General features: G+C 48.2%; 1 protein-coding gene across 2 annotated transcripts in view; it reads right to left on the bottom strand.

Moving 5' to 3' along the window:
• Positions 1-51: 51 nt before the first annotated feature.
• Positions 52-19,069, bottom strand: part of LOC113223686 (intraflagellar transport protein 172 homolog) — a 43,934-nt gene continuing 24,916 nt past the window's right edge. The window contains exons 19-48 of one of the 2 annotated variants that reach the window (XM_026453072.1): positions 17,384-17,468; positions 16,988-17,080; positions 15,759-15,836; positions 15,269-15,517; positions 15,015-15,093; positions 14,682-14,802; positions 14,351-14,495; positions 13,418-13,507; positions 12,764-12,861; positions 12,478-12,613; positions 12,276-12,392; positions 11,146-11,288; positions 9,513-9,606; positions 9,300-9,364; positions 8,928-9,108; positions 8,576-8,685; positions 8,328-8,457; positions 5,080-5,178; positions 4,773-4,882; positions 4,581-4,644; positions 4,376-4,462; positions 3,997-4,113; positions 3,230-3,340; positions 2,918-3,037; positions 1,939-2,034; positions 1,608-1,667; positions 1,424-1,522; positions 976-1,129; positions 694-785; positions 52-200 (exon numbers count right to left, since the gene is read on the bottom strand). In XM_026453072.1, coding sequence (XP_026308857.1) covers positions 111-200; positions 694-785; positions 976-1,129; positions 1,424-1,522; positions 1,608-1,667; positions 1,939-2,034; positions 2,918-3,037; positions 3,230-3,340; positions 3,997-4,113; positions 4,376-4,462; positions 4,581-4,644; positions 4,773-4,882; positions 5,080-5,178; positions 8,328-8,457; positions 8,576-8,685; positions 8,928-9,108; positions 9,300-9,364; positions 9,513-9,606; positions 11,146-11,288; positions 12,276-12,392; positions 12,478-12,613; positions 12,764-12,861; positions 13,418-13,507; positions 14,351-14,495; positions 14,682-14,802; positions 15,015-15,093; positions 15,269-15,517; positions 15,759-15,836; positions 16,988-17,080; positions 17,384-17,468 — 3,313 coding nt within the window. In that variant the 3' untranslated portion in view covers positions 52-110. The remainder of the gene's footprint in view (positions 201-693; positions 786-975; positions 1,130-1,423; positions 1,523-1,607; positions 1,668-1,938; positions 2,035-2,917; positions 3,038-3,229; positions 3,341-3,996; positions 4,114-4,375; positions 4,463-4,580; positions 4,645-4,772; positions 4,883-5,079; positions 5,179-8,327; positions 8,458-8,575; positions 8,686-8,927; positions 9,109-9,299; positions 9,365-9,512; positions 9,607-11,145; positions 11,289-12,275; positions 12,393-12,477; positions 12,614-12,763; positions 12,862-13,417; positions 13,508-14,350; positions 14,496-14,681; positions 14,803-15,014; positions 15,094-15,268; positions 15,518-15,758; positions 15,837-16,987; positions 17,081-17,383; positions 17,469-19,069) is intronic. The other variant, XM_026453074.1, reaches the window with a different exon arrangement.

Below are 19,069 nucleotides of genomic sequence, written 5' to 3'. Positions count from 1 at the left end.
AAAGGCACTGTGTGATGTTGGGAGTGACTTTGATCAAAGAATACAGTGGTCTCAGTTATTTATAAAACTTTAATGAGGGAGAGGCCCTAACTCTTCCTCAGCTCTACCGACTACTGAAAGGAAAAGCTGGTGCTGGGGAGCCCTCCACACCACTGACTGATGAATTTCAGCACGTCCTGGCACACTGGGCTGTGGGAGGTCTGTAAGCAAATGGAAGAACATGAGAGGAACTTGTTAATGCTGGAAATAGAAAATCAGCTCCATCGCAGGCTTCAGGGTCTGCACCTGCTTTCCTGCAATGCCACCCACCTTTCTAGTGTGTATGTGGGTTTTTTGTTTGTTTTGAGATGGAATCTTGCTTTGTCATCCAGGCTGGAGTGCAGTGGCGCGATCTCGGCTCACTGCAACCTCCACCTCCTGGGTTTAAACGATTCTCCTGCCTCAGCCTCCCGAGTAGCTGGGATTACAGGTGCATGCCACTACACCCGGCTAAGTTTTGTATTTTTAGTAGAGACGAGGTTTATAACCATGTTGGCCAGGGTGGTCTCAAACTCCTGACCTCAGGTGATCCACCTGCCTTGGCCTCCCGAAGTGCTGGGATTACAGGCGTGAGCCACCGCGCCCGGACTTGTTTTTTTTTTCTTTTTTAGTGCTGCCCTCTCTGCCTTCATTCTTCAAGTCCCCCTCTCTAACCTTGATGGCCATAAGGAATTTATTCCAGTTGTCCTTGTTAGCAGCCTTCCCTGGCCGCTTAAATTCAATTTTGTTCCTCAGAATGGGGTATCCTGTGGAGGAAGAAAAAAATGGTGAACTGGGGTTTGAGAGAGAATGAGGAGGGAAAAATGAGGAGCAGCCTGGGGGTAGAAAGCATGGTCCTGTCTTTTGTACCCTTTACTGAATCCTAGTAAAATTAAGTTTACTGATCCTGCTGCTTCCCACCCACCACAGGATCTGGGGTGCTGTAGGCTTCTATACCTGTAATAAGGCAGGGCAGGGCTTGAACCCCAGTGCTTGCTGCCACTAGGGAGGCCTCGTAGGCACCACGCTCATCCCGAGGCAGAACCTGCTCCAGCCGCTGGTCCATGGAGACTGTAAGCACCCAGTCTCGAACCTCTTCTCTCTCAGCCTCCTGGAAAGGACAAGAGGCAGTGGTAGCTTCACACAGGGCAGGGCAGGGCAAGTTGGGGTAGATGGGTGAAGAGGGGGTTTGCTAAGCCCTCATCCTGTATACCAGCTTTCAGCCACAAATCCTCCTTGGATTGGGGGATACAGTCACAGCTTTTTCTTTCTACTTTGCTTCTACTTTCAGTGAAAGAGTAGTGAGGGCTGAGGTCCTTCCAAAGATGGCAGCACAAAGATGTTCTCCCTCCTCAAGGCACTTACACTGGTGAGGCCTTCCCATTTTCCAACCCTGTGCCCTTACCGGTACATGCTGCTTGGCTGGGAGTGGCACCTCAAAGGGAATGTCTGTATCCTGAAAATCAGAGTGGTCAAGGCCATCCAGAGTCCCCTCCTCGATCGCCTGCAGTAGAGTGGGCAACCATGAGCTAGGCACAGCTTGCGACCGGCAAAAACCCCCACCCTTGGGACACAGCTTCCCTACGCACGTCGGTCAGGTCCAAAAAGCGATTGAGGAAGATCAATGCCATGTTCTCCCAGCCAACTGCCTGCAGCAGAGAAGAGTTGCAAATGGGAGTGAACAAGCTGGGTTTGAATGCTACTTCTCTGGGATCCAGATGCAAATGGGAGTGAGCAAGCTGGGCTTGAATGCTACTTCTCTGGGATCCAGGGAGAAAAATCCAGGAAGATACAGGAGGACTACATCCTCCGTAACATCAGCCCTACACTCAGCTTTCCTCTACCAGAGCAGAAAGGATATTCTATTTTCCAACTTTTGACTTCCTCCCATCTGCCCCACCCTTCCTTATCCCAGCTCACCTTGGCAGCAATGCCTGCTTCATAGAAGGCTTTGTCTACAGGTAGTAGCTGGGTGTGACGCAAGAGTGAAACAGAAAGTCTGGCAGCCACAGTTTCCTGGGATTAAAGTCAAAGCAATTATGAATATGGCACTAAAGTGACTGAGCTACCAGACCAATGATCCTGTAAGGCAGCCACAGAACTAAAAAACAACAATTATTATTAAACTGCTCTGGATCTCCAGCTGTTCTGGTCTTAGGGTTTTTTTTTTTTTTTTTTCTTTCCTTTTTTCTTTTCTCTGAACAATAGACCTGGGCCTAAGTTCAATTCTTTTTTTTTTTTTTTTTTTTTTTATTGTGCATCTCTCTCCCCCTCTCTCGCGTGCAGTGGTGCCATCTCAGCTCATTGCAACCTCTGCCTCCCGGATTCAAGCAATTCTCGTGCCTCAGCCTCCTGAGTAGCTACGACTACAAGCGCACACTAGCACACCTGGCTAATTTTTATATTTTTAGTAGAGATGGGGTTTCACCACGTTGGCCGGACTGGTCTCGAACTCCTGGCCACAAGTGATCCACCCGCCTCGGCCTCCCAAAGTGCTGGGATTACAGGGGTGAGCCACCGTGCCCGGCCACCTAGATTATTTCTAAGGTTCTTTCCACTTGTAGAATTCTATTGTCCAAATACATTAAATAAATATACAGTGAACAGTCACAAATAAGCCCCAAATATGTGTACATTATAAGAGGTGAATAAATAAATCATGGGATTTGGATGTTTAAACATAATGAGGCTGGGGCTGTGTGGGCACAGAGCCCTAAGAATGTCAGAAGAAGAAAACTTCAGCAAGGGCTAAAGATTTGTTTAGACAGAAGAGAAGCTGAAAGAGGTGGAGAGATTCCAGAGCCCAAGCTGAAGAATCCAGAATGTGAATCAATTCAGCTTTATACATCTGCGGATGAGCCCTTCTGACTGAGTGCTCCTCTGCCCTCCTACATCTCACCAGCTGTTTGACACTCTGGGCCGCAGAGCGCGTGGCATAGTAATGAGCGATCAGCAGCATCGTCTTGAACTCCTCATGGGCTGGAGAGTTTGCCTCACTGGACTTCACCAGGTTTTCACACTAGAGGAGGGAGACAGCACAGCCTGGCTCAGGGGTCAGAGGAGTGCCAGGGCCATAGAGTGGTCTCTGATGGCCACCTGGCAGAGGAAGGTAAAATACATCTGAGAATAAAGGTTTATGTGCATGAAAGAAGAGATGAGGACAAGGACAGACAGAGCAGCCCCTTCACTCCTGTCGACCCAACTTCCTCACCAGGTTGAAGAGGACATCTCGAAGATCAGCCCAGCTATGATAGGCCTCGGCACAGTTGGTTCCAGGAGAGCTCACCATGTCAGTGAAGATCCTTTTGTAGATATTGAAGTTCTAGAGGTAGAGGGGAGAAGGGCATCTGAGAAGGACACAGCTAGAAGAGAAAGTCAGTGGGAGTGGGGCCAAAGGGAGGAGAAACAGGCTCTGTGTGTAGAAATGGGTATGTGTGTGTGTGCAAGAGCTGGGAGACAGTGGCAGATGATTAAGTGCTGATTATTTTTAATGAAATGAATTATTTTTAAGTGCTGATTATTTTTGATGAAAAGAGGAAGAAATAACTTTCTTAGCTGGTGCTGTGTGAGTGCGGGCAACTGTACAAATGTAAATGCAGAGTCACAACATTAATGGGCTGTGACTCTCGGATCAGGCAGCAGTGTTCATTCTCTGGAGGAAGTCAGTAAAGGCCCTAGAGGTATGTGCAGGATTCAGCTCTGAAAGACAGGTGCCTGTGTATTTGCTAACAGCACGGGGAGCTCCATGGGTGTTTCTTCAAACAGAAGCTGGAAGTTTCTGCAAACTTCTCCCCATGCTCTTAGCAAATACACAGCCTCCAGAGAGGCTGTACCTTTCTGGAGATGCGCTGGGGGCTCTGGGCATGATGTTCTCTAAGGATAGAATCCTCTGAGAAGATAGTTCCTGAGAAGATAGGTGGTTCTAGAAGAGAAAGAGTTTCCTTGTGGAAACATTCAATCCAAGGAGAAGGCTGGTACCTGTGGGTTAGCAGGGGCTCCGTGCTGTACATATAGGGCCAATGCCTGGGCAGAGTTACCCTCCCGGATCAAGTGAGTTGCATACAAAGCCACGTACTTGTGCAGAATCTTGTAGTTCTGTACAGGGGTGGAGGAAAAGCATGCGTGAAGTTGGGATCAGCAAGACCAAGCAGTGAGGTGACTTGAGGCCATATATTTGTTGAGGAGACAAAGGGCATATGCAAACCTCTGACCCCAGTTTAAGATTGAGCTTATCTGATGCCCATTAGAAATCTTTGGGCTTTGGGTTTTTGTGGAGCTAGGAGAGATGCAGCTTTGAAGCAGGTGGGGAATCAAGGGAAAATGTAAAGAAAAACTGGGAATGGGAAGACAGCAGTACCTGCTTGGTAGCTGTTTCAATACACTTGTCCCACTGGCCCTGCTCCACATACAGGTCCAAAGCAGCTATCACATCCACACCCACCAGCTGGGTCAACGGAAGACAGAGTTACAAGAGAAAAGAGATGATATGAGGGAAAGAAGAGGGAGAGAATCTTGTGAGTCTCTCCCTGCATTCTGCCTCCTGCTAACTCTGCACGTCTCACCGAGTCCACTTTGCCCTGGTTCTTGAGGAACTCTTTATAATGCTGGTCCACATAGTCTTCGTACCTGTGAAGATATTCAGAGAACTCCATCTTCATATTCCAGAATACCAACCCTCCCCATAAGACTTTCTCCCAGTCTTTACAAAAGGAAGTAAAAGAGAATTTCCTGGTAAGAAGGGGTTACAAGCTTACCTGGGATCTAACTCCTTAGCTACACGCTTAGCCTTGTTCCACTCCTCACCCTCGATGAAAGCATCGATTGCTTCCTTGACAAGGTCCAGATTCAGATACAGCTCTGCAGCCTGCACAACGGGAAATCAGCATGGAGACTTTCTCCTCGCTCCTAGTCTTCCCGCTGTGAGCTCTCCCATCTGTTTCCCCAGGACTGCAAGCCTTGCCCACCAGGAGGCCCACTTCATACACCTTCCTGGGTGTAGATGTCACCCTTGCACCCATCTCTGTGAAATCTATTTCTGTTCCATCCCAGCACCCTGCTTACTGCACTGTGCTTTCCAATTCCAATCAGCTGGGGTCCTACAGCCAGAACGACCTCCATATTACGTTGGGGAGGCAGAAACTTGATGGAGAGTTCGGCTGCCTGAGTGGTTGAAGAGAAGATGGAAATGGGTAGGAGAGACAAATACCGCTGAGTCCTCAGCCTGATCCACATTTCATACATTTTTCTCCTCCAGATGCCCACTTTTTCTCTTACTCTCTCCTTCAACCTTGTACCCTCCTGGGCAGAGCCTGGCCCACGGTCCATTAAATCCTTTAATTAGCCATCAGTGGACCTATCTTTCCTCTCAGTTCATTAACTCTTTCAGACACTTCCTGTGCTGCCTGAGGTCACTGCATTTGAACCTTCTACCTTTGACAAAATCATTTTCAAGGTCTTTGTCATAAGTAAAATCTTCGTAGCAGAGTACAGAGAAAGGACTCCTAAAATGAGGAGTCCAGGGCATTCTGTAACTATTTGTGTTGGGCTTTTATGAGCTTTGGTTTCTTCATTCGTACACACTGGATTTTGAAGACTTAGTATAAAAAAAGAATGGAAAACATCTAAATAATGTGTGTGAGTACATGTTGAAATGGTAGTATTTTATTTAATTTTTTTGAGACAGAGTCTTGCTATGTCGCCTAGGCTGGAGTGAAGTGGCACAATCTCAGCTCACTGCAACCTCTGCCTCCCAGGTTCAAGCAATTCTCTTGCCTCAGCCTCCTGAGTAGCTCGGATTACAGGCCCCCCACCCGCCCCCACCGCCACCATGCCCAGCTAAGTTTTGTATTTTTGGTAGAGACGGGGTTTCACCATGTTGGCCAGGCTGGTCTCAAACTCCTGACCTCAAGTGATCTGCCTGCCTTGGCCTCCCAAAGTTCTGGGATTACAGGCAGGAACCACTGTGCCCAGACGAAATGGTGGTATTTTAGATATACTGTGTTAAACAAAATATATTACAATGATTTTCACATTTCTTTTTACTCTTTTTAAACGTGGCTACTAGAAAATTTAAACGACATGTATGGCTTACATTTGTGGACTGCATTATATTTCTAGTGCCAGTGCTGGTACAGATGATCTTGATGATACCTTTCAACACTTAAAACTCAGAAATTCCACAAAAGCAAGTGTTCTATGAGAGCACACTGTTTCCATTAGGACACTGACATCTTCACCAGATTTCAATTTCCACACAATCCAATTTAGCTGTAGTTTATGCTGATCCCCTCTGGTCTTTCCCTCACCTGTTCTTGCCTCCCTTTCTTACTGCCAAGCCCTTCAAAGCTTAATCTGCCCTGTCCGCATCAGGAAGCCATCTTCTGACTAATCTGAAGAAGGTACAGTCATGCCTTGCTCCCGAGTTACACGTATCAGATACTCAATACTGCCAATTAAAATCTGCTAGAACCTCAAAACCAATCATCAGCCCCTCTTTCTACTTCTCTCCCTCTAACTTCTAGGGGTTATTCAATTATAAGACCTCAAAAGGCCGGGCACAGTGGCTCACGCCCGTAATCCCAGCACTTCGGGAGGCCGAGGAGGGTGGATCACGAGGTCAGGAGATTGAGACCATCCTGGCTAACACAGTGAAACCCCGTCTCTACTAAAAGAAACACAACAAAATCAGCTGGGTGTGGTGGCGGGCACCTGTAGTCCCAGCTACTCGGGAGGCTGTGGCAGGAGTATGGCGTGAACCCGGGAGGCGGAGCTTGCAGTGAGCTGAGATCACACCATTGCACTACAGCCTGGGCGACAGAGCAAGACTCCGTATGTAACAAACCTGCATGTTGTGCACATGTACCCTAGAACTTAAAGTATAAAAAACTATACGTGCATCCCAATTTTAAAGATATTAAAATATAATTATATATATATATGCCACTGTTAACTTTATGTATCAATTTGACTGGGCTACAGGGTATCCAGGTATTTGGTCAGACATTATTCTGGGTGTTTCTGTAAGTGTTTTTGGATGAGGTTAACATTTAAATTGGTAGACTGAGTAAAGCAAATTGCCCTCTCTACTGTAGATAGACCTCATCTAATCATTTCAAGGCGTGAACAGAACATAGAGGCTGGCTCCTTCCCAAGTTAGAGAGAATTCTTCCTGTTTGACTGCCTTTAAACTGGGACACTGGCTTCTTCCTGCCTTCAGATTTGAACTGAAACATCAGCTCTTCCTGGGACTCAAGCTTGCTGGCCTTCAAACAGGAACTACACCATCAGTTCTCCTGGGTTTTCAGTTTGCCAGTTCACCTGCAGATCTTGGGCCTTGTCTACCTCCATAACTGCATGAGCCACTTCCTTTTAATACATCTCTTTATATACATGTACACACATATACCTACAGTCATGCATTGTCTAATGATGGGTATGTTCTGAGAAATGTGTCCTTAGGGGATTTCATCGTTATGTAAACATCACAGCACAAACCTAGATGGTACAGTCTACTATACACCAAGGTAGAGGTTGCGTAGAACTTATTGCTCCTAGGCTACAAACCTGTTCAGCACGTTTCTGTACTGACTACTGTAGGCAACCATAACACAATGGTAAGTATTTGTATACTGAACCTATCTAAGGCCAGGCGTGGGATCATCTCAAGTGATCCACCCGCCCTGGCTTCCAAAGTGCTACAATTATAGGTGTGAGCCACCACGCCCACCCATGTGGTCTACTGTTGACTAAAACGTTGTTATATGGCATATGACTGTATATATCCTGTTGGTTTCTCCAATACAGTATGTCTTATTATTTGTGACACATACTGGCCTGGCTTAATTTGCTGGAGGCTTCTTTTCAGGAAATGTTGGGTGGGGGAGACTGAGCCCAAGCTTTTTTCATGTTCCCTGTCTGGCCAGTTCCTGTGCATGGGGTTGCCCTTCCAGCTCCTATCCAAGTCCTCCCTCCTCCTTCACAGAGGCTTCCTGACCCCTCTAGCCCACAGAGATCTCACCGTTCTCTGAATTCTACTTTAAATCATGCACTTTAGTCTTTACTCAGATATGATATTGAGCCATGTGTTGGTCTAACTCCCCTAACTTTTGGCTGTCAGGGTCTGTCTTATGTCCACTTTTACAGCCTTCAGAGGTTCTGGCTCTATCATCCAGCAGGCACTCCACAGATTCCTGCTACCTGACTGAAAAGAAAAAGACACAAGAGGAAAGAGCTGCAGATGTGAGAAGTGGAGCTGAGTGTGAACAGAGGCCTAGGGAGAAGGAACACCAGAAAGGGCCTGCTGCCCTCACCTTCATCCAGCACTTCTCCGCCAGTCCACTGTTCCCAGAGTCTCGCACTTTGAGGTAGCAGTCCACAGCACGGCTGTACTCTCCAGCCTGCTCCCAGCGTCGAGCTTGTTCCACGAGTCCCTCCACACCTCTGTGGAGATGAGAACGCTGGGACTTGGCATGGGGGTGGGGAGCAGCGTGCTCTATCCTGTGCACACCTCATGACCCTCCCAGCCCTGCCAATGCTGCCTGGACCTCTGGCCTCATACCTGGCCCCCTTCTTAGTAGCTTCCCGCTCATACTCTTCCTGCAGAGCCTCCAGCTGGCTGGGCACATAGTCCTTGCAGATCCGCAGAGCGTCACTCCATAATCCAGCCTCCTGCTCAGATTTCCAGGTATCAAGAGGGCAGAGGCAGGCATGACACTTCCCACTGCCACACAGGTGCTCTGGCCCACAGACTCCTGGGTCCTTGGACCTCTCTTCTCCTTCCTCTTTCCTGTCTTTCCCACTCCCCAATACTAACCTCCCTGATGTTTCTTCATACCAGGGGTCAGTGTGGCTCTCTGTGGGCTCTCAGAACCTCTTCCCCTCCCCTCATGGCCCTGCATCCAGTGCCCCACCTTATAATAATTGAGGGCCAGGCCTGGTCTCTGGGCCCGGAGCAGCAGCCCTTCTGCTTTCTGAAAGTCCTTCTCCTCCAAGGCCCCCCGGGCCTGTCCCACAAGCACCTCGGCGACACTGTCAGGGTCGTGGGCCTCAGCCACACGCTGAGCGGCCTCCCAATCCTGGTTATGGACAAACCTGCCTCCAGATGGGGACAGAGGAGAGACTGAGTATAGGACTGAGGCCCCAGTAGTGGGAGACAAACAGCCATGTCACTGAGGGGTGTAACACTGATTTGTTCTAGGTTTGAGTGAAGGTCAAGATAACCATGAAAGATCCTAGGACTGTGACTGGGGAAACAGGATTAAGGAATGTATGGGGTAACTCACATGAGGACTGCTTCCTTGGGTTTACCAGCTCTGATGAATTCAGCTTCAGCCTCTTCGAATTTCCCCTACAGGGAGAGCAAGTCAGCCGTGCATGGTGAGAAGGAGACTGGCATCACAGGCAGGCATGAGCCTGGGGGTATGCACACCCAGGAGCAGTGCACTAGGGGATGGAGTAAGAGGGCTCTGCGGTCAGGGTCCAAGTCACACCCATACCTCATCCTCCAGGAACATAGCGTATTTGAGATGAACCTCAGGGGTTTTGTGCTTGAGGGCCAGCCGAGAGAGTTCAAACGCAAATTCAAAGGAGCTGAAACACAAAGTGCAGATAAGGTTTTCTTACTTCATGCTTCCATTCAAAAAAGGAACAAGACAAGACAAAACAGAAAGGACAGAGTTGAGGGAAGAAAAAGTGACAGATTTAAGGATAACGGATATGAAGTGACAGAAGAGCATAGAGAGATAAAAAGGAAGACAGGCAGGCAGCCCTGTGAAGACCACATCACTGTCAGTGTGGATCAAGAGATGTCTGGAAAAGCCTATGCCTTCCCTGAGGCCAGCTGCTCCTGAGGAAGGAGTTTGGGCCTGCAAAGGGGAAGGGAGGAGTGAGCCTCGCAGCCCTACGCTGACAGGGCTAGGAGGGCTCCTGGTGCTCACCACCTCCTCCTGAGCTCCAGCTACATTAGCAGATATATAGTCTCCGCAAAAAATGAGCAAGACCACCCTCAGCATCAGACTCCATGATTGGCACTGATAACAGTAGCTTAAGAAAAGTTCACTTTGCTCTTTCAGCTATCTTTCCGTGCCGCCACAATGGTGTGCATGAATGTCCTGGCTGATGCGCTCAAGAGCATCAATAACGCCGGAAAGAGAGGCAAACGCCAGGTCCTTATTAGGCTGTGCTCCAGAGTCATCGTCTGGTTTCTAATTGTGATGCTGAAGTATGGTAAATTGGTGATTTTGAAATCATTAATGATCACAGCTAGGAAAACTGCTGTGAACCTCACAGGCAGGCTAAACAAGTGCAGAGTGATCAGCCCCAGATTTGACGTGCAACTCAGAGATCTACAAAAATGGCAGAATAATCTGCTCCCATCCTGCCAGTTTGGTTTCATTGTACTGACAACCTCAGCTGGCATCATGGACCATGAAGAAGCAAGACAACACACACGAGGGAAAATCCTGGGATTCTTTTTCTAGAGCTGTAATACATATTTACAAATAAAATGCCTCATGGACTCTGGTGCTTCCAAAACAAAGAAAAGTTCGGCCGGGTGCAGTGGCTCACGCCTGTAATCCCAGCAATTTGGGAGGCCAAGGTGGGCGGATCACGAGGTCAAGAGATCAAGACCATCCTGGCAAACATGGTGAAACCCCATCCCTACTAAAAATACAAAAATTAGCTGAGCGTGGTGGCGCGTGCCTGTAGTCCCAGCTACTTGGGAGGCTGAGGCAGGAGAATCATTTGAACCAGGAGGCGGAGGTTGCAGTGAGTCAATATCGTGCCACTGCACTCCAGCCTGGCAACAGAGCGAGACCCTGTCTCAAAAAAAAAAAAAAAAAAAGTTCACTCTGCATTTGACAGAATCACACTTCCATTACCCAGGAGTAAGTTATTGGTTTAGTGCAGTCTGCAGTCCTAGCTTTACAATGTGTTTCCTCTCCACCCTTCTCAGAACAGCCAAAGGTTAAACACTGTTCTGAGTCCCTAGGGAATAGGAGCAGTTAATTTATTCATGCCACTCTATCATGTCCTTCCAAGGATCTTTCAGTTATACATCAATTTTCTTTCTCTAGATAGTGGCTCTGCCTGCGATGGGGCCCGTGGAGAGAAAGCTTGGGGCCTCACCGATTGTCCGCAGCATTGTCAACAGCAGCTTCCAGGAGTCCCAGCTTGTTAAGCAGTCTAACTGCAGCCTCTCCTCCCAGGCTCTTTGCCCACAGATAGGCCACGTGTTTCTGGGCATTAGCCCCTCCTTGAGTCCTGGCCACCTGTAAAGCAAAGTCACTCAATAATCCTTCAATACAGAGCTGCTCCCTTCTTATCTCTGACTTCGGCTTTGACAAGGATCCAATAACTGTTCAAAATTGAAGAGAAAGAGGCTGGGCGCGGTGGCTCATACCTATAAGCCCAGCATTTTGGGAGGCCGAGGCAGGAGGATCACTTGAGGTCAGGAATTCGAGACCAGCATGGCCAACATAGTGAAACCCTATCTCTACTAAAAATATAAAAATTAGTTGGGCACGGTGGTGAGTGCCTGTAATCCCAGCTACTCGGGAGGCTGAGGCAGAAAAATTGCTTGAACCCAAGAGGTGGAGGTTCCAGTAAGCCAAGACTGTGCCACCACACTTCAGCCTGGGTGACAGAGCAAGACTCTGTCTCAAAAAATAAAGTAAAATAAAAAGTTAACAGGAAAAGGGCTAAATTTCAGGGTTTCTTAACTTAGGGTGAAGTACTTAGGGTCCAAGGATAGGCTTCACCTGGTCCACAGACCCTTAAAACTTTAAGTGAAATTTTCTGTATACAGATGTGGACATGGTTCTGGCAAGAGAGACTCTGATCTTCACTACATTTTCAAAGATGCTCTGACCAATTGTGAATTAGTCACTTAAAGTGGAAAAGAAGGGCTGGGCATGGTGGCTCATAGCTGTAATCCCAACACTTTGGGAGGCCAAGGCAGGTGGATCGCTTGAGCCCAGGAGTTTAAGACCAGCTTGGGCAACATGGTGAAAACCTGTCTCTACAAAAACATTAAAAAATTCGCCAACCGTGGTGGTGCACACCTGTAGTCCCAGCTACTCAGGAGGTTGAGGTGGGAGGATTGATTGCTTAAGCTCAGGAGGTCAAGGCTGCAGTGAGCCATAATTGCACCACTGCACTCCAGCCTGGGTGACAGAGTGAGACCCTTTCTGAAAAAAAAGGAAAAAACGTGGGAAAGAAGGATGGATGTATCTCTCAGCGTGGCCTGAACTCCTTACCCGGTAGGCCTCTTCCCAAAGCCCACTGGCCCGGTACATGTTCACTGTTGCCTTCCATTCCTGGGCCTCGAGGTAGTGGTACTCGGCCTCCTGTAGTCGGCCTTCAGCCTCCAGCTCCTGCAGGAAGGTGAGTCAGGATGGAGAGATGGGGAGATGGAGCCTGGTTGGGGAAGAGATAGGTAGAGCCAGGAGAAGGGCTCACCTTGCCCAGATGTAGGTGTGTGTCACTGAGGAGATCTGGATGGTGCTTCCCTACCAAACGGATCACGTCATCATACAACTTGTGCTTTTTGTACATGATGATGGCAAGATCAGGCTCTTCTACTGTCACATATAGCCTGGGGAAGGGAGATACATCTGGGGCCTCCTAGACCCGATTCCTGCTGTCACTGCCTTCTGGGCAGAAGGTACACATCCTTAGGCCGCATCCCTCCTCCCAGCCTTGAAATCTCATCTCCAACTACACCTCCTCTGAGACCACGGCTCACCTTTCAGCCTCACGGTACTTGCCCTGCTTCTCCATTTCCTGGGCCTGAGTGATGTATAGCACTGACACATCTTCTGGTCTCATGCATTTCATCGCCAGCTGTGGAGGCACAGAGGCAGGGCAGCCTCAGGTCCAATTCCCCAGGGAAGCAGGGCTTCAAGGAAACCTGCTTGTTCAGAAGCTCTGAACTCTCCCAACAATCACAGGAGTTTGGTTATTGCCACTCTACTAGTGAGGTCGGGGAATTCCAAGTCCGTAAGAAGCAGAGGAAGAACTATATTCCGCTAAGGTGGGAGGGTCTGCGATGCCTTGTGCTGGGTCATACACTCCCATTACCGCTGTAACCACTGGGCTCTGAAGTGTAGGGGTGAGAACAAAGACATCAATGTGACCAGAGGCGTCAGGAGTGGTAGTTCAGATTCCCCAGCTCCCAAGCCCATCTGCTCCTTCAGAATGATAGATAGGTCTGGAAACAAGGGCCTCTCTTCATCCCTTCCTTTCCCTATGGCTAGGGATCAAAGTGGCTCAGACTGTTTTCTGGTACTCTTTGTCAGCTTTCAGGGAGTCAAGCGAAGAGGAGAAACAGAGACCGAGGAATGAGGCCACACTTCCACTAAGGCAGAGTTCTCTTACCATGAACTCCACTCATCCCTACCTTGTGGGCTTGTTCCCAACGGCCAGCCTGGGTGTACATGTCTATAGCATCTTTTGTCCGGTCTCCCTTAGTGAAGAGCTCCTCAGCAATCTGCAGTTGATGGGAGGTAGATACAAAAGGTCAGAGCAACAGACTTAAAGCACCTTGAACCCTCAAAGAACAAACCTCGGCTGGGATGGTGGAGAGCCTGCAATACAACCTTGTAATGATAGAGAAGAAACGATGAGTATGGGTGTCTCGTATATTCTACCATTTAAAAAGAAAGACCAGCCCCAAGCAGTATGAGGACAATACAGTGGAATTCAAAAGGGCCTCACATTTCTGCAATGCAAAGCAATTTTATATTGTCACTATGTTAGCGTTATTCACGAAGAATCACTCATGCTGGCTGGGACAGAGCTAGAGACTCACTTTTTTTTTTTTTTTTTTTTTTTTGAGACGGAGTCTCGCTCTGTCGCCCAGGCTGGAGTGCAGTGGCCGGATCTCAGCTCACTGCAAGCTCCGCCTCCCGGGTTTACGCCATTCTCCTGCCTCAGCCTCCCGAGTAGCTGGGACTACAGGTGCTCGCCACCTTGCCCGGCTAATTTTTCGTATTCTTTAGTAGAGATGGGGTTTCACCGGGTTAGCCAGGATGGTCTTGATCTCCTGACCTCATGATCCGCCCGTCTCGGCCTCCCAAAGTGCTGGGATTACAGGCATGAGCCACCGACCCCGGCAAGACTCACTTTATGTATCTGGGGTGAAGGGAGGTATCAGTGTCACACGGGAAGGAAATTGGGAAAGTAAACTGTTCTCTTCCCATTCAAGGTTGTGATGCTGTTTGGGGCCCAGAAAGAAGGATCTGGTGAGCTTGCCTCCACTTCCTGTTTTGGGTTCTCTCATTGTTATCCTCTACTGCATCGCCTCGTGCTGCGAAAAGGGACTCTTCCTCACCTCATACTCCTGCAGGGATGCATAGTGTTGGGCCACAAGAGGATAGTATTTGGACGCGGTGTTCCGGTCCTGTAGATCTAATATATAAATTGCCTTCTTCCACTGGCGGGCACCCAGGGCGGCCTCAATTGCCTTAATGGAGCACCTGGCAAAGTTGAGAAAGATATAAATATGTGGGATGAAAGATGAAGATGAATGGAGGTAAAGGGACCCCTTAAGCACACATCAACCTACATTTTGGGATACCTTCTTTTAAGCCTTGGTGTCCTTACTTGCTCTACTGCCCCTCACTTCACACCTAAATCTCCTTTACATTCCCATACTCCCATACCTGGCTTCGATGTAGTGATTAATGGCTGCATCAAGCTGCTTCTGCTGCACCAGGTGGTCCCCCCATGCCTCCTCTAGTTTCACCACCTCCACTGGGAAGGCCAATCGAGCCAGCTCTACCGCTGCCAGGGAGAGAAAAGGTGCTCAGCCCAGATTTCCAGAGATGGGCCTCAGGAAAAAGGTAGGACAGGGAGATGAAGCATGGAGAATGGGTAAGAAGGGGAGGAATGGAGAACTGGAGCCAGGCAACCTGAACACACACACCAAGGGGTGCCGGGGAATCAGAGGGGCAAGAGTCCACAACAGTAAAGGATGGCTCATAGGTGGCTAGTACCTTTCGTGAATGCGTTGCCTTTACGGTAGCACTCCAGGGCCTTCTGTGGATTGTGAATCTTCTCAAAGAGATCACCTGCCTATTAACACATAGCACATTACTATGATACCCCTACAACACAAAGAACTAAGTATTAGCTCCAAAAACGAGGGAACACCAGCAGTCAGGAAGTGCTCTGCACCCCAAGACTCCTCTAGGTGAGGGAAGGGTCCTGAGCTCTGGACATAAGGGCTAGGAAAAGGAAGCCAGCATACCCTTTCGTAGAGTTCCCCCTTGATAAGGGCCGCAGTGATGTCTTCTACCAGCTCTGTGTTGGCTAGTAGTTCCTCTCGGGTCAGCACCAGCCGAGCAGCTTTGGCAGGGAGCCCAGCTTTGAGGTAGAGGCTGATGGCTGCTAGCCCATCCCCTTGGCTCTCCTGTAGTTCACCTGCTCGCTCCTCCTGCTGTGTGTCCATGAGCCACTGGTAGTAACTACGGCGTAGCTTCTCTAGGGCTGGGTGCCCCTGGACACACACAGAGGAGAACTAGAAGTCACATCCCCCTTCCTACCCTTCTGCCTCCCATGCTTCTCCAATCCCTCTATAACAAGGGGAATGCTCCTGGGTCAGTAGTATCCTAACTCCTCACCACGTCAAGTCCAAGCCCCAACCCTGTTCTGGTTTCTATGGCCTCATTGACAAAAGAAGGTTTTTGAAATTGGCAGAACCAAATTCCCAACAACCGTGGAGAAGACAAAACAGGTACCTTGGCTTCAGCCACAGCGATACACTCTTCCCAACGGTGTAGCTCCTGGTACATGCCCATGGCCTCCTCCACAGCGTTCTAGGGGAAACAGGCAGAGCGGAGAGGGATGCCAGAAAGACATGAGGATCAGAAAGCCACAAGCTCTCCTCAGCCTGGCTATGATGCCAGCACATGACGACCAAAAGCCTTACCTTTTAACTACTATACCAGCAGAAATATTGGGAAACTAAAAGCAGCTTAAGCTTTAGGCCTCCTTATTCGCACAGGCCCTTTCCAAGGCAACTGTTCTTTTTTTTGAGATGGAGTCTCACTGTGTTGCTGAGGCTGAAGTGCAGTGGTGCGATCTCGGCTCACTGCAACCTCCACTTCCTTGGCTCAAGCGATTCTCCCGCCTCGGCTTCCCAAGTAGCTGGGATTACAGGCATGCGCCACCATGCCTGGCTAATTTTTTGTATTTTTAGTAGAGATGGGGTTTCACTATGTTGGCCAGGCTGGTCTTGAACTCATGACCTCATGTGACCCACCTGCCTCAGCCTCCCAAAGTGCTGGGATTACTGGCGTGAGCCACCACACCCGGCCTAAGGCAAATGTTCTTAAAGAGAGCTCCTCCAATTGTATAAGCTTCCGGCCCACAAAACCTGGATCTACCCCTATGCATAAGAACTGCAAAGACAGGGCCGGGCACAGTGGCTCAAGCCTGTAATCCCAGCACTTTGGGAGGCTGAGACGGGTGGATCACGAGATCAGGAGATTGAGACCATCTGGCCTACACGGTGAAACCCTGTCTCTACTAAAAACTACAAAAAACTAGCCGGGCGAGATGGCGGGCGCCTGTAGTCCCAGCTACTCGGGAGGCTGAGGCAGGAGAATGGCGTGAACCCGGGAGGCAGAGGTTGCAGTGAGCCGAGATTGCGCCACTGCACTCCAGCCTGGGTGACAGAGCGAGACTCTGTCTCAAAAAAAAAAAAAAGAACTGCAAAGACAGGCTCTGGACTACAGGGTAGTAGTAGACTGCATATGAAAGAAGGTAGTAATCAAAGTCCAAATAAGGAAGTTTGTCTAGAAAAGTAAGGACTAACACAAGAGGAGGAAATTAAGGAAGGGGTGAAACTAACTATATAAACCTCTTTGAAAGTTTTCACCAAACCTTTGGAAGCCTAGCTCACCAGCACGCTTTCCTCCCTTGAGTTTGCATCCCCTCTTCCATCCTGTCTCTCTTTTCCTATTACCTGTTCCAAAAAGATCATTTCGGCCAGTTTGTAGTTCTTTTCCAGCATGGCTAGACGTGCTCGGACCTGATAAAAGTCTGTTCCTTCTCCGCCCTGTGGGGGAAAAAGGAGGTTTTGGTTTTTCTGTAGGTGCTGCTGTTCTGTCTGTGAGGGCTGAATTTGGAAGGCCAGAAGGATGGAGAAAACAAAAGACTTGGGAAGGTAAAACATTTCATGGAGCTTAAAGGTTTGAGGTTTAGCAAAAGCAATTCTGAAATGGTCTGACTTGAGGGTAGAGGTAGGGTGGGCAGGGTAAAGGAAACTAGGGATGGCTGGAAAGCTAGAAATCATGGGGCTGAATACTAAGAGAAATCAGCTTGGGAGACAGACAGAATGAATCAGGAGCATAATACTTGCATATTCCCGGGACACTCGATCTGCAATCTCATTGGTCTCATGCAGGAATCGAGCTTTTGCTACTTGGCCCAAAGCACAAAAGCACCTATGGCATGGAAGCAATGACATTGATAGTAATATTCTTATAGAATCATCATTAATTCATTGGTTCAGCAAATACAAATTGATGTGCATCTATGATGTGCCAGGCAATGTGCTTGTCACTAGAGACATACAGAGACTGAGGAAGATGAGGGCTTTGCTCTCTGAGAACTTCCATTCTGGTGGAGACAAATAATTAGTAAAATTGGAGATAATAAAAAATAAAATAATGTAATATTATAGATCAAGCTTGTTCAACCCATGGCCCAAGATGGCTTTGAATGTGGCCCAACACAAATTCATAAACTTTCTTAAAACATTATGAGATTTTTGTGTGTTTCTTTTTTTTTTTTTTAAGCTCATCAGCTATCATTAGTGTTAGTATATTTTATGTGTGGCCCAAGATAATAATTCTTCCGATGTGGCTCAGGGAAGCCAAAAGATTGGACACCCCTGTTAGAGATAGTGACTGAAGGGGCCACTTAACTTGGTAGCTGGAGAAGGTCTCTCTGATGAATTGACATTTGAGCTGAGACCTGAATACAAGAAAAAGCCAGTCATGGCAGGATGGGGAAAAGTCATTCCTGGAGAGGGAACAGATAGTGTAAAGGCCTATAGCAGGTGTGAGCTTGGCACGCTCACAGAGCCAGAAGGATGCCAGTGTGGTTGGAGACTAATGGACAAGTAGGAGACTGGCATGAGAAAGAAGCAGAGGTCAAAAAACTTCAGGGGTAAGGCCATGCAAGGAGTTTGGGTTTTATAGTAAGTAAAACAGTAAGCTAACGGAAGGTTCCAGTCGTGAAAATGACACAATCTATGTTTAAAAAACGACCTCAGCTGCTCTGGGATGAATAAATGGTAGGGGCACAAGAAATAGTATCAGTGAGACTAACTAAGAGGCTGTGCCATACTGCAGGTGGGAGATGGCAGTGGTCTGCACGAGGATGGAGACATCAGGATGTGTTTTGAAGACAGAGTCGTTAGGACTTGCTGATAATCTACATGTGGGAAGTGTGGACAAAATGGGATCAAGGATGATTTCTAGCCAAAATGGCAGCAGGTGACATTTATTGAGCATTTTGCACAGATTCTCTCATCACTCCTTCACTACCAATATCCTTACCATCTTCTTTATCATCATATGAGGCAAATACTATTATTATCCTTAGTCTACATGGAGAAAATCAAGAAGCCAAGGTTTGGGAAGGTCAAATAACCTCTCAATGGTTATACAAGTTGGTAATTGGAACCAAGATTTGAACTAAAGGAGTCTGGACTCCCAAGTTTGTCCTGTGAACTACACTCCTATACCAAACCTGGATTATACACATATGCATGGATTGAAGGGTAAGAATAGAAAAAAAATGTTAAGGGGAACCTAGTTACAAGAAGGGGCAGTAAAAACAATAAAAGACATACTCTTGTTAATTCACTTTTTTTTTTTTTTTTCGAGATACGGTCTCGCTCGTCAGCCAGGCTGAGTGCAGTTGCATGATCTCAGCTCACTGCAACCTTTGCCTCCCAGGTTCGAGTGATTCCTGTGCCCCAGCCTCCTGAATAGCTGGGACCACAGGTGCGCACCACCATGCCTGGCTAATTTTTGTA

This window comes from Piliocolobus tephrosceles, chromosome 15 (assembly GCF_002776525.5).
Source record: "Piliocolobus tephrosceles isolate RC106 chromosome 15, ASM277652v3, whole genome shotgun sequence".
NCBI lineage: Eukaryota > Metazoa > Chordata > Mammalia > Primates > Cercopithecidae > Piliocolobus > Piliocolobus tephrosceles.
The sequence above is the reverse complement of the archived record's forward strand: the minus strand, read 5'-3'. Positions and strand labels throughout refer to the sequence as shown.